The sequence below is a fragment of the Oryctolagus cuniculus genome, chromosome 7 (assembly GCF_964237555.1).
Source record: "Oryctolagus cuniculus chromosome 7, mOryCun1.1, whole genome shotgun sequence".
Classification (NCBI taxonomy): Eukaryota; Metazoa; Chordata; class Mammalia; order Lagomorpha; family Leporidae; genus Oryctolagus; species Oryctolagus cuniculus.
In genome coordinates this window covers 124,339,049-124,353,395 of record NC_091438.1, presented here as the reverse complement: position 1 = coordinate 124,353,395, position 14,347 = coordinate 124,339,049, and the positions used below count along the sequence as shown (strand labels likewise).

Sequence of the window (14,347 nt, the reverse complement as noted above, 5' to 3'; positions counted from 1 at the left end):
GAAAGGGAAATGGATGACAATCCTGCTAACAGGTGCTATGGTCCCGATTTAAAGATGGGAGAAGCAAATTGTGATTTAAATGATTCATGAGATTTTCAAGTGGTGGAACTCAGATTAAAACTCAGGTCTGTCGAACCTGTTGGACTCCAGAGTCGCTGTGCAAAACAGCTTGGAGATCCACATGACACAGAGGCAGGGCAGTGGGCCGTGGTGCCCAGTCGGCTGCCTGTGAAGATTGAAGGAGAGGAGTTACACACCAGTGGCAGGGTGTCCAGGGCGGAAGCAAGGACATGAGCAAATACAGCAGATGAGGACTTAAGATTGACAAGGGGTCAGCCAAAAATAGATCCCAGACCTTTGGGGTCAAGTGAATTTAAGCAGCAAGGAGCTATACCCGGCATCCCAGGGATGACTGTCTGAGCTGCTCCAGCCTGGTGTTGGGCTTCGGGGTTGAACTGAGAGGCAGTGGTGTGTGGCAGAGTTGAACTGGTGCCCAGGTCCTGTCCTGGTACTGACTGGCACGAGACTTAACCACACGGGTCTGAGTTTTTTCCACTGGGGAAAACAACCCTGGAACGGCACATACACTGAGTCTGGTGGGAGTGGGAAGACCTGGCAGAGCTGGGGGTGCTTCAGGGGAGTCCTGAGTGTGAGCCGGCAGAGCATGTCGCCATGGTGACCTCATAGGGACGGTCGTGATGACCTCATAGTCGTGGTCCCTGGGATGCTGCATGCCATTGGAAAACAACACAGAAAGGGCCCCGTATGCATCCTGGTTGGATTTGATTGCAGTTATTTTAATAGGACACGGTGCCTTGTAGAACCTGGACTCCCTCCTCTTTCTAGTCTAGGCAGTTCTGCCTCCCTGCCCGGCTGGGTGAGTGTTGTGCTCACACTGTCTTCCAACTGTTCCAAGCCCAGACTTACAATGCCTGTTTCCTCCTGCTCAGGGGCTAAGGGCCACTGGAAGATCCCATCCCGATCATTTGTAGTTCCACACTCAGTGAACACAGACGTGGCCACATAACCTGTGCTAGGAGCTGAGACTGAACGATGAATGAAATCCAGGTCTCTGGCCTAGCCTTGGTGCCTCAGTGAGACTGTCAGTTTTCTCATACTCATGTCCTCTACTCGGGCAGTGTTTATGCTTCTGTCTGCACTCCATCATCCAGGGGTGAGGAAAAAGTTTGGCTGTAAGGAAGCGGAAGTGTGACTGCAGCAAGCAGGTGGGGCAGTGGTGCAGAGGTGGGGCAGGGGTGGAGGTGGTTTGGGGAAAGAGTTCCAGTCTGTGCCAGGTATTTTACAGAATATCATTATATTTTAATCCACACCATAACTGTTTGAACTAGATAGCAAGAACTCCTGTTTTAAAGATGAAAATCCTGAGGCTTAAAGATGTTAAATTATGGGGCCAGCACTGTGGTGCAGTGGATTAAGCTGCCATCTGCAGTGCCGGCATCCCATTTGGGCCCTGGTTCCAGTCCCAGCTGCTCTGCTTCCCTTCCAGCTCTCTGCTAATGGCCTGGGAAAGCAGTGGAACATGGCCCAGGTGCTTGGGGCCCTGCATCCATGTGGGAGATCCAGAAGAAATTACAAGATCCTGGCTTTGGTCTGGCCCAGCCCTGCTATTGTGGCCATTTGGGGAGTGAAGCAGCAGATGAAAGATCTCTTTCTCTTTCTCTCTCCCTCTCTCTCTGTAACTCTGACTTTCCAATAAATAAATAAATCTTAAAAAGAGAAAGATTGAATTCTTTGCCGAAAAACCACACAGCTAGTTAATGGAAGTGCTGGGAGTCACACTTAGGTGGGTCTGACTTTTTAAACTCAGTCTGTTCCTATTATGTTTCAATGTCTCCCCTATTCTGTCTGACCCTGGTGTCCTGTGGGCTGAGATGAGACAGGAGGGAAAGGACATGTAGTCATGGAAGCCATAAAGTGCTCAGGACACGGGGACTCCGAGGAAGAATTCTGAACAGCTGAGGGGCATGGAGGCCCAGTCGACACACTCCAGAGGGGCAGGTGAGTATCTGCCTGGAGTCAGTAACCCACAGGGTGCCAGTTTGGGTCCTGCGGTGATCACCTGGGCAAGCTTCCGGGAGCCCTGGAAGACCTAGAAGCTTCTGCATGTGAAGTGGTAAATGCACTCCCCCCGCCGCCACCCCCTACCTTTGCATCTGGAGAACTCTGGAGTGCCCAGAAGGCACTCAGACAAGTGTGTGGGTGTGTGATGGCTGGCGCAGCAGCTCACGAGGCTAATCCTCCGCCTGCGCGCCAGTACCCTAGGGTTCTAGTTCTGGTTGGGGCGCCGGTTCTGTCCTGGTTGCTCCTCTTCCAGTTCAGCTCTCTGCTGTGGCCCAGGAAGGCAGTGGAGGACGGCCCAAGTGCTTGGGCCCTGCACCCCATGGGAGACCAGGAGGAAGCACCTGGCTCCTGGCTTTGGATCCGTGGAGCGCTGGCCGTAGCGGCCATTTGGCATTTGGGGGGTGAACCATCGGAAAGAAGACCTTTCTCTCTCTCTCTCTCTCTCACTAACTCTGCCTATCCAAAAAAAATGGCACTCAGAAAAGTGTGTGGGTGTGTGATGAGGGGTGGGAGGAAGGGGAGGCTTCAGTGTAGGAGCTACAAAGGATTTACAGCTTTCCCAGCCCAGAAATTTGCATGCTTGCTCTCCTCTCTAACCTCCTTCATCTCCACGGGTGCCATTGCTTTCTCGATTTCCTGCTGTACTTGCTTCCCGTCTCCACCTGATTTTACTTGAGTTCCTGGAGAGGGACCAGTGGAGAGCAGTGGAAATGGAGCTGTGTTCGAACCAGGTGCTCCTTAGCCATGTGAGTGCAAACGAAGGGTTTCACCTTTACCACACTCCCTGCTCTCACCTAGGAAGTGAATACAGTGCTACTTATTTCCTGGGACTAACTGGGAACTCCAATAAGGCGAAGTTTACAATGGCATCTAAGGCAATAACCAGCAGGCAGTGTATGTTCAATAGATGTTTGGCAGATGTATTAATAGTTATTGAATGCTAATCACTCCACACTTCATGCTTAGTTCTGCTTTTATTAACTAGAAAAATGAGCTGGGTGCCAAACATATGAAAAAGTACTCAGGATCACTAGCCATCAGGGACATGCAAATAAAAACCACAGTGAGTTATCATCTCACTCCAGGTACAACGGCTATCATCAAGAAATCGAAAAGTAACAAATTCTGGTGAGGTTGTGGAGAAAAGGGACCCCTATTACATTGTTGGTGGGGATACAAATCAGTACATCATTATGAAAACAGTATGGAGATTTCTCAGAAAATGAAAAATAGATCTACCATACGACTGAGCTAGCCCACTTCCGGAAGACACGATAATGAAATGAAGTCAGCACGTGAAAGAGATATCTGCTCTCCCATGTTTATCACAGTTCCACTCAGAAGAGCAAAGATACGGAATCAACCTGGAGGTCCATCAACTGATGATTTAGGTGAAGGAAATATGAGCTATTTTTCAGAAAGACAAATACCGTGTTTCCTCTCATATGTAGAAGTTTATATTTACATATATGATCAATGGGAGGAAGGTGGAGTTTCAGTGATAGGTGCTAAAAAGTTTTTGTAGATTTCCTAGACTGAAAATTAACATGCATTTATTTATATATGTGATGTGTGGATGCCATAGTAACTGGTACATAGAAATGAATAGGTGCTGTCTTCATTCTACCCTTCTTTACTAATTTTATGATCTTTGTCACAACTCTCATATTATGTGATATTAACATAACCACTCCTGTTTTAAAAAATAGTATGCATGTATACATATATGTATCTTTACATATCAAGTGAATATGGCAAAATGTCAACAATTGTTAAATCTATGTGTGCTCATTGACTCCTTATTTGTACTCTTTCATATGGTTTTAAACATTTTAAAATAAAAAGGCAAAAATAAAGGAGTTGGGGTTTTCCAAGGCTGGCCTTAGGGGTGTCAGCTGAGTCACAGTGAGAGAGTAGAATCCATCCTGTGTCCCTACCCTGCCATCATGCAAGACTCCAGGGAGAGCTCCTGACTGCAGGCCTCCTCCTGATGCTACAAAGCAAGCTTCAGAGGTTGCTGACCCAGCCCTCTCTGCTGTGAGCTTAGTAGTGAAGAAGCTGGGGCAGGGAGTAGAGGACTCCAGTTTGTCTCCACAGCTCTGAGGGTAAATATATTTTCAGTCGCCTTTCTGAGCCTCTACACTGATGCAAAGAAACCAGCACTGCCTTAACGTGGAGAGTGGTGTTCCCATCTAGCATGGCCCTCCCCTCCACACTCTTTTGGCTTAGATGGTCTCGCACTTTGAAATGCACAGAAGCCAGAAGACGGCTTTGTTGGATTCGGAGACGTGAACAGACAAGAAGATGGGCTGGAGCGCCCCCTGCTGGGAATGGATGGCTGGTTCACTTGCCAGCTTGTTGCTGTTCTCCACCTCAGTGCTGAAAATATTTCCCCTACAGTTTGAGACCATAGTATAACCTTGTCCAAGACAGCTGAGGAGAAGCTGAGCAATCCAAAGCCACAGGAAGGGCCCCTGCCAACCCTTGGTCTTATGGTCAGCTCTTTCCTTTCTGATTTGCTGACGTGGAGAAGCACACACTCTTACAGCAAACACATCCTGCATTATAGCCATGCTTTCTCCCCCTGAAGGAATGCTAAATGCTAGCAGTGTCTGTATGCTGTAATTCAGAGACTTTTAATGTCACTGTGTCTAGCTTTAAATGATACCTTTTATTCTGCACGTTCCATTCTCTGACATCCAGAGATGTAACTTCTTGTCTCATGTCATTTCTCCTCAGAGTCACAGCCTGGGAGGGGATGCTTCAAAGCACCCAGATTCCAATCCAGCCTCCCACTACAGAATGGACCCCCTGTCTCTCCTCCCTGTTCAGGCTCTACCTGCATACTCTGGTGACAGGGGCCTCACTGTCTTCCAGGGACGCCTGTCCAATGGTTACCAATTGTATTCACTCAAAAGTTTTCTTGATCCTCAGTACAGAGTTTTCTTGTTGAGACTTGCTCCTGGATTTGGTGGTTACCTCTGGGCAATGCAGAACAATTTGCTTCTTTTGTTCCATGATGTCCTTTTAACTTTGAAGAGGCTGTGTCCTTGCTTTCCTACTCCTACTCCCTCTTAGTTCCCGTCTTAGGGATAAACAGCTCCAGTCTCCTCATCCATTTCTAATGAGAAGTGATTTCCAGACTTGTCACCGTCCTTGGCGGTTTCCAGATGATCACAGCTATCATTAAGTGAGCACATAATTTTTTCTTCTGACATTCCCCACATCTGAATTCATTAAATCTCCACAACAATTATAATGAGGTAGATATTTCTGTTACCATCATATAGATGAGGAAACCAAGATCCACAGATGTTAAATAACTAGCTTAAAATCACATAGGTTTTAAGAGATACAACCAGGGTTTGAATTCAGAATTAGAATCGATAGTGACTTGTCTCTAAGTTTTTATTCTTAAACCACTAGCACAGCTTCTGTCCATTGCCTAATCAATCAGTTCAGTTTTCAAAAATAGGAGGTTGATACTTGTACATGGTCACACCCTTATGGCAGTCGCCTGGCCAAGAAACCCTAGATCTGGACTCTGATGCTCTCATTTTAGACTCTGTTCGTGCTGTCTACAGTGAAGCTGTCATGTTGAGCTGGTTTCAGTCAAACTCCCCAGGACTGACACAGAAAGTGCTGGAAGGTCATGTCCTGACTGTTCTTCCCTAACTTGGTGACAGAATCCCTGATCTCAAAGTGATGCTTACATCAATCTGGGGTTGGCTGGTTGGTTTTTGAGGAAGGGAGACCTAAGGGAAAGGTGCCAAGAATGCTCAGAGGAACAGAGGAGCTGCACAAACTACTTTATTTATGTTCCTCTGGGCAAGAAGAACACAGGGGAGAAGCTGTATATACAACACAACATCTGTAGCCAAGTAACTTATGGTTCTTTGTTATCGTTTCTGAAAACCAAAATGCAAAAGGCGAGCAAGCTTAGCTCTTGATTTTTGCAACCAACTTTGAAAATCTCCAACCTAAACCAAAAGCAAGACTAACTGGAGCTTTGTGCTAAAGGCCCTATCTCCCTGGAGCCTTCCTGCCTCTCCCTATCTCCTAATCCTCATTTCCGGGAGGTCATTTTAATTAGCAGGCTGTCATGGTGACTCAGCCTGCTGCTTCCACAGACAGGAAGAGAGCAGCCTCCCCGGGACCCATTCATCATACAAAGGCACTTTCTTCTTCAGAAAAATGCACAATATTTAGCTTGCCCCACCTCGGGGACTGCAGCCGCTGTTGTTTTATTTTATCATTCCTGCTTGCCTCAGGGTGCATTCTTTTGTCTTTTGCAGCTCCCTTTGCTGGCAATCACCCTTTCCTTATTGCAGATTACCAATGGCTACCTCTTCAGGGGTCAGGCTTGATCCCTGTCACCAGGGTTCTGGAGACCTTCACCGTGACAGACCTTCTGGAATGAGTGCCAACACTTCTCATTTTGAGGGGGCTACACTTTTGATCAAACTGCCCAGGAAAGGGAAATGGCTTCCTGAACACTTCTTGGAAGTTTCATGCTGGGCTTTAGAGGGATGGGAAAGCAGCATGCAGTTGATAGAGACTCTATCTATCTATCTATCTATCTATCTATCTATCTATCTATCTCAGACATCGTTGATTTCAAAAATTCTGTCCCATTTTTCCCAACAGCATGTTTGCCTTGGGGTTGCATGTGTCGATTTGGGCACTGCGTTTCTAAAGCTGTAAACAATCATAGCCTATCCGAAAAGGCAACCTTCTGTAATAACTACATAACTTTAAAAGACAAAGAACTAGCTTGAGATGTGTGAAAGCCCTTAAAAAGGTGTAGGCTTTTGAATCTCCACGGTGAGGAAAATAGCATCTGTGCTGCCTGGTTCCAGGCTCCTATTTGATTCCTGGCCTTGAGCTGCAGGCTCCCAATCAATTTTCCATTGGTAACAGGGAAAATCAATGATGAAATTTCTCATTTTTCCCCTTCCCTTTCACTAGCCTATGCGTTATCCCACGCATCCTTGTCTTGGAAACCAGAGAAAGGTGATAAAGGTGATTAATTTCATGCCTCAGCAGGAGATGCATGCCCCTGCCCCCCCACGGAACCTCCCTGGTCTCCATGTCTTTAGAAAGGATTTGCAGGGTCTCTGTGGTTCACCTAGCTCTTCTTGCCCCCTTTGCTGTTGGGGTAGTTGCTCCGCAGGAATGGGTGCTTGTAGGGGCTTTTTCTTTCCTGCAAAGAGGGAGATAACAGTGAGAGAGAAGACAGCACATAGACACACCATAATGAAATCATTTGTGTGCATGTCATCTCCCCCGCTGGACCGTGACCTCCCAGGTGCAGTGGCCCCAGAACCCAGCTCACTGCCTGGTTCAAAGCAGGCACTGCAGCTTCAGTGAATGCCTGTTAGGTGGATGGACACATTGTATCATTTTGATTCTGCAGAAAACTTAATGGTTCTACAGCTACTACTCTTCCACCTTTTCACCCTGATTCCAACTCATTAACACACTGCACAGTGGAATGGGGATAGAAACATAGAGGAGCTATCATTTGGAAGAGCATGGGAGTGCATTCCCTTCATAGCAATTGTGAATTTCACTGGCTTCTTTATATTCTTCAGCATAGCCCAACTATGACATTGCATAATGTCTGTCTCCTCAACAAGACAAGGGGCTCTTGGAGAGCAGAGAACTGTCTGGATCATCTCCACATCTCATCACCCAGTGCAATACCCTTAACACCACTGATGAGGAACTGTCCATTTATCTTCTTTGTTGACATCCTGGATCACGAGAAGGGACCAAGTTTTATTCATTTTTGCATTTTCCCTCTTGCAGTGCCTTGTCTGTTATGTGGTTGACTGACAAAATGATGTGATCTTCATTTAGCCATTGGATAATATTTATTTTTGGTAGAAAGAGTGGGCTTTAATGACAGAATGAACAGAACTGAATTCCCAAGCTGGCCATGTATGAGATGTGGATGTGACTTTGGGCAAGTTATTAAGTTTCTCTGAGCTTCATTTGTAAGATGGGAATAAAATATTCCCACCATGCAGTGGTATTGTGAGGCTAAGTGAGATGTAAGTGAACACACTTAGTGTCTTCCCTACCCTACCGCGATTTACACAACTGTGGTGTTAGCTGTTAGTTTGGGTCCCACAAACTCTGGAAGTGACAGAGATGAGGTGGTTGTGGATGCTGTCCTTGTTACTTGCAGTGTAGGAGAGGAAATAGGTGCATAAACTAACTGCACGAAGCAGCAACTCCAGTGCACTGCAGAGAGGGGTAAACACCATAATGCAGGAGTCTCTTGGACTTCATTTGAATTAAGAATGGAGAAGTGCTTTCTTGTAGCTCATCTCACTCTGACCTTGGGATACCTATTTTCCTTCATTGTTGTGTGATCTTGAAGCAGTCCTTTTCTTTCTCTGAGTCTTCATTTTCTTTCTTTTTTTTTCCATTTCTAAAATAGGAGAAGAATCCACGTTCTTCCAGGCTCTTAGGCTCTGGAAAGATGGAAGCTGATGCAGAGTTTTGCAAATTCTGAGGCACCGTTTACATATCATGGAGGGGTGTGGCTCTTAGCACACAAAGGGAGCAGAGGACATGCAATGGGCATGTTTTTAGGGGAGGGGAAAGGTAGGTGTGCTTTCCCTAGAGAGGCAAGTCCAAGTTTGATCACAAGTGGGGTATCGGCAGGTGGATAGTGGCATGGATATAAGGTGTGCAGCATCTAGGGAGGGCTGTGATGGTACAGAATGATTTGAGAGGGTGGGTTAGGAAGGGAAATGGCCTCTGTAACCAAAACTGGTGGTGCAGGCGGGGTGGGGGGAGGGGAGAGAAAGAGAGAGAGAGAGAGAGGAAGAGAGTGGGAGAGAGGGAGAGAGAGAGGGAGAGAGAGAGAGAGGGAGAGGTGCACTGGAAAGCAAACATCCCATGCTCTGGGGCCTCTGCAGAGGCTTTCCCCTTCCACTCCTGTCCAGACTCCCCTCCTCTGGGGACCCGACTTCCCAGAAAAGAAGCCTCCCTCTTCTCCACACTCCTGCTGCGCCTTGCACAGCAGGCTACCCAGTGACCCACCGTTTTCTGAGTTGCCTCTTTCCCACCTGTTTATCTCCTGAGACTGAGTTCGACACACTGGCTTTTTATTTATAATTTCTGAGCCATGCGTAAGCCTGGGGTGGAGTGGGCACTTGGGGAGCATTTGATGAACAGAACTAAACTGCTCTGGTCTCGTCTTTGCCATCTCTTTTGCTCTAAGCATCCCGGCCTGTCACTGCCCTACAAAGTGTCTTGTTAGGGACTGCTTCCTGCCTTCTCGCTCCCGGCCTCCCAACCAAGAATACCCTCTCTCCCCTTTCTATTTCACCAAACTCAACTCTGCATGGCCCTTTTTTTAAAAAAAATTTTTTGACAGGCAGAGTGGACAGTGAGAGAGAGAGAGACAGAGAGAAAGGTCTTCCTTTGCCGTTGGTTCACCCTCCAATGGCCGCCGCGGCTGGCCCGATGGCAGGAGCCAGGTACTTATCCTGGTCTCCCATGGGGTGCAGGGCCCAAGCACTTGGGCCATCCTCCACTGCACTCCCTGGCCACAGCAGAGAGCTGGCCTGGAGGAGGGGCAACCAGGACAGAATCCGGCGCCCCGACCGGGACTAGAACCCGGTGTGCCAGCAACGCAAGGCGGAGGATTAGCCTAGTGAGCCGCAGCGCCGGCCTCTGCATGGCCCTTGAGACAAACTCAAACTCTACCTCCTCCCTGAGGCATTCTTGGGATATGTGTGCTAGCTGCCAGATACTTGCCAGGCTCTATAGGAGAGCAGTTTCTGCTTGTGTCTCACTTTCACCTCTCTTCAGTAGAAACGGGTCCAAGTCCAGGGTTTCTGGGTCTTCTTCAGATGTACCATTTTGTAGTTCAGTTGTAATCAGGATGTTGCTAGGACTTGATCTATGGTAGGCCCTGTACCATGCTCTAAGGACACATCCTATCTAGAGGAGAAGCCAGACAGAGACACTGTGACAGCAGACCATGGACATGCATGCTAGAGGGAGCCTGTTGGAGAAGAAGCTGTTCCGTCTTAGGTGGAGAACAGTAATAAGCAAACCCAGGGCATGATCTTTGGACCGAGATTTGTAAGATACCTAGGAATTCATCACCTATAATGAGCAGAAAAGGAGGAGACTCCAGGAAGAGGGAAAAGGATGAACAAAGACATGGAGGCATGCAAATGGCCAATGTGTGCATTCTGGAGCATAGTTCATGGAGTGGTGGAGCACAAGTGGGGAAGGTGCTCACGGGGCAGGGGTGCGGTAGGAAGCCGTAACTGAAGCTGAACATTAGACCAGGGTCTTGACTAGCAAGAAGAGGGCCTGGAACATTCTGCTACAGGAACTGGGGAGAAACCAGGGAAGGATTCTGAGAGTGGGCATGATCTGACACATAGCTGAGTACTCATTATGCACAGTTCAGTACCGTCGGTGATCTTTGCTTCTGTACACGCCTTTGTCCCATGTACAGGTGGCCTTCTGATGGACAGGGGCTATGTGTGATCCTCCAGCACAGGGCCTGGCACATAGCGGGCTCCAGTGTATAGCTAATGATCCCCACCGCCCCCCAACACACATATACACATCAGAACCTCACTACGGAGCCAGCCCTCCCAGCCTCTTGCTGAGCCCAAATCCACCCCCACTCAGAGGCTTCCCACACCCCCGCCTCCACTCCCACCTGTGCTGCACCACTGGTGCTTGGGTACCCACAGAAGCCCACTGGCCTCTTTATTTTCCCTGTGCAACTTTATGACCCTGGATGGAGCATTTGGGACTTTAGCTACATGACTGTGTCATTGTGGCTCGAATAAATGCAGGGGCTCAGTGTTGGTCCTCAATGCCATGAACCTGAGCTGGGGCTCTTGTGTCCATGTGTCTGCCCCTCCGCAGGGGCCCTAGCTGAAGGACCCAGTACCCAGGCAAGCTCCCACAGAAGCTGACATATTGTAATTATCCCCCGTGATGAGAGAAAACAAAGATAATTTTGAATCAAAACATGTAATTTTCCTTTAAAACTAAAACTGCTCTTTCACTTAAGCTATTTGATGCTTGGGTGGAAAATAACACAGAAGAGGGTGAAATATTCAAATCCTAAATCAGAGTACACAGCCTGTGTCCTCCTGGGAATTACATTTTAAAGGGCTACTGACCAATTTAGAGCTAAGTGGTGTCTATAGTCTGAAGAGGCAGAGATGCTGGGAAGAGAGCTCTCAATTTCAAGATGGGTGCATTTCTCTTGAGTCCTCATGGCTGTGGACTTGTGAGGAATGAGCCCCCCAGCCCATTCTTAAAGAGAGCTCCAAACCTCAGGACAAAGGGATGCTATGAGCAGTTAAAATGAGGGCCCTAAGGATTCCCCTGGATCATCTGGACCCAGCTTCAGGGGCCCCTCTTCCCCTGTCCCAGAGAACTCTTCCCTGTCTAAAGCCGAGAGGGAGACGGGAGTGAGGACTTAGACTCTAGTCCTGCCTCTGACCGCATGACCCTGGCCTGCTCCTTCAGCCTTCCGTGGGTCTCATGTCCACAGCCATATCATGAAGAGGGGCTATCGGGGGGGGGGGTATATTTTTCTGCCAAGGTTCACTTGGATATTTATAGTGTCATTTGTGTGGGTCATACAAAATTATAAGCTTCAACATTAGCCTGCTTGGGCTGGCGTTGGGGAGCAGTGGGTTTAGCCACCACCTGTGAGGCCAGCATCCAAAATGAGCACTGGTTTGAGTCCCAGATGCTCCACTCCTAACCCAGCTCCCTGCTAATGTGCCCGGGGAAGGCAGCAGGCAATGGTGCAAGTGTTTGGGCCCTTGCCATCCATGAGGGAGACCTGGATGAAGTGCCAGGCTTCAGGCTTCATCTAAGGCCATCCTCAGTTGTTGCAACCATTTGGGGAGTGAAGCAGCAGATGGAAGCTCTCTCTTTCTGTCTCTCTCCCTCTTTCTGTAACTCTGGCTTTCAAATAAATCATTTGTGAAAATAGCCTGCAACTGATCTGTCGAATTAGGAGTCCTGCCTGCGGTTGCCATGGCAGGGCCAGACCCAGTGATCTTGCAGGCCTCAGATGGCCCACTGGCTGGACATTCCCCACCCCTGGGAGGCAATCGCTAACGTGTCCCTGAGTCGCAGCACCATTTCATTGGTCTAGGCAACAAGGGTGCAACATGCAAGAACGAAAGTACTGAAGGACCAAGATCATTTTTATCAGGCTCTGTTAAGAGGACCTGAAAGAGACAATCCCCAAATTAACTTGCAAATGAGATTCTAGGAATTCTTTTGAGCTTTCTAAAGCTTTAAATGTGTAAGAACTTTAAACAAGCGGGAATGGCTTCTGAGAACGAACTGAGCACTTCCCTCCAGAGCGGAGGCCCTTGAAGGCAGGGGCCATGCCTTATTCATCTTCTCCTTCCAGCGTCTCCCGGCTGCCAGAGGCTGGCAGAAATTGCTGCTTTTCCTAAGTCAATGGATGCAGGGCAGGCTCTGCAGGGGCACAGAGAAGAGAAAGGTGGGACAAGCAGCCCAGGTGGTCTGTGAGCAATCCCAGAAGGGTACCAGTGAGAGGGCTTTACTTAGGCCTGAGGCCCCGCCATGCAATTCACAGCACGGTGGAATGTGGATGGACCTTGAAATGTCATCACCCAGCACAGCCACACAAGCCACGGAACTTGCCGCAGCCCGTGGTGAGCTGAGTGGACGTCTGTCACTGCAACCTAGACACTAGAGGGCTCTCCCAAGCTCCTACCTCATCTTCAAAGTCATTTTCAGATTTTGAAGTTTATTTATTTAGTCACTCATTCATTTTCAGATTGGGACATTTCAGAGGTTGTTGTTATTCCCATTTAATAGGTTGGTAGACAGAAGCTTCAAGAGACCAGGGAACTTGCTGAAGACCTCACAGCTTGCATGAGCCTGAGACTGAACTTGAACCCGCACTGATGAACGTCCACTGGAAGTAGAGCTTGCTGCAGTCCAATCCAGCTTTAGAATTATGACAGCATGAAATCAAACCCTGGCTCTGCCAAGAACCCTTTGACCTCAGGCATTTCTCTTTATCTCCCCGAACCTCCGTTCCCTTATTTGTAAGAGGGGAAACATAACGTCTGTGAGGAATAAAGATGATCCGCAACAAGCACTTCATAGCATAAATAACAGTGATTTGTATTTTTTTTATTAGTAACAGGGTAGAAAGGCAGGGTGCATCAATGCAAAGGCCTTGAGGCATCACCATACATGGGCAGGATCATGGCCAGGATCAGTGGAACGAATGGGCTGGCAGGAGCAGAGAGGTGGACATCATCAAGGAGCTGGATCACCGAGGGAGCAGGAGATGAGGCCTAGAGGTAGGGCCGGGCCAGCACATCCCAGGTGCCATTGGACATCATGGTCCAAATGCTGACTGGGCTTGCCACCGGCAGGCATGGGGACGCCAGGCCCTCAAACGGGATGGACGCTTGCCTTGGATCGTTTCTCCTCATTGGCCCTGCAAGTTGGCCCCAGCAGAGACGTCAACATGGATGTTTTCCAGGCTGTGTCCGCGCCAGCCCCAAAGAAGGGGGTCTACTTGTACAATTAGGATACGCTGTGCTGAGGGCTTGTCCTAATAATGACTACCACCGTCCCCACTTTACAGATGAGGACACTGAGGAACTGGAGAAGTTCATAAAGGAAGCCTAGGGGAGCAGGTATCAGGAGGAGCAGCATAGGAAACACCCACACTAACTTAGAACAAGGACTGAACTTGGCTTCCCGGTGACTGCTCATCCCTGGGATTCCAACATTAGACTCAACCCTGGCAGTATCCCCTCACTCTCTGTCCCCCACCCCCCAATGAAACCTATGCTCAGGAAACAGGCTCTTCTGCCCCCTCCCATCTCGGTGATTGGGCAAGGTTACCGTGCCCATGGCACCCACGGGAAGCAGGGCCAACTAGACGCTCAGGGGTTGCCCCAGGACACAACGGCAGGTAAACAAGACTTGGTAAACAAGTAAGCCAGACTACTCTGCCCTGCTCTGCTACTTACCGCAGCCTGGGCACGGGGATTGCCACCTTCTCAACCAGGGCGTTCAGCCGATAATAATCCAGAAACGTCCTTGCCACATTCCTGCCCAGCTTCATATCTGAGGGGCGTGTGTTAAGGAGCTCTGAAAGGAGACTGGGGCAGAGTGAGAAGAAGACTAGTGATACAAATGGTAATAGGAGTGAAACGGCAACACCACTCACTCTTCCAAGTGTTTTGTAAGGACGCTT

The 14,347-nt window shown here is 48.6% G+C and overlaps 1 protein-coding gene across 2 annotated transcripts in view; it reads right to left on the bottom strand.

Moving 5' to 3' along the window:
- Positions 1–5,461: 5,461 nt before the first annotated feature.
- LOC100353437 (AGBL carboxypeptidase 4) overlaps positions 5,462–14,347 on the bottom strand; it is a 669,119-nt gene continuing 660,233 nt past the window's right edge. The window contains exons 9-10 of one of the 2 annotated variants that reach the window (XM_070078541.1): positions 14,121–14,217; positions 5,462–7,285 (exon numbers count right to left, since the gene is read on the bottom strand). In XM_070078541.1, the coding sequence (XP_069934642.1) occupies positions 7,207–7,285; positions 14,121–14,217 (176 nt within the window). In that variant the 3' untranslated portion in view covers positions 5,462–7,206. Of the gene's footprint in view, positions 7,286–13,254; positions 13,580–14,120; positions 14,218–14,347 lie in introns of those variants that run through there. The other variant, XM_070078542.1, reaches the window with a different exon arrangement.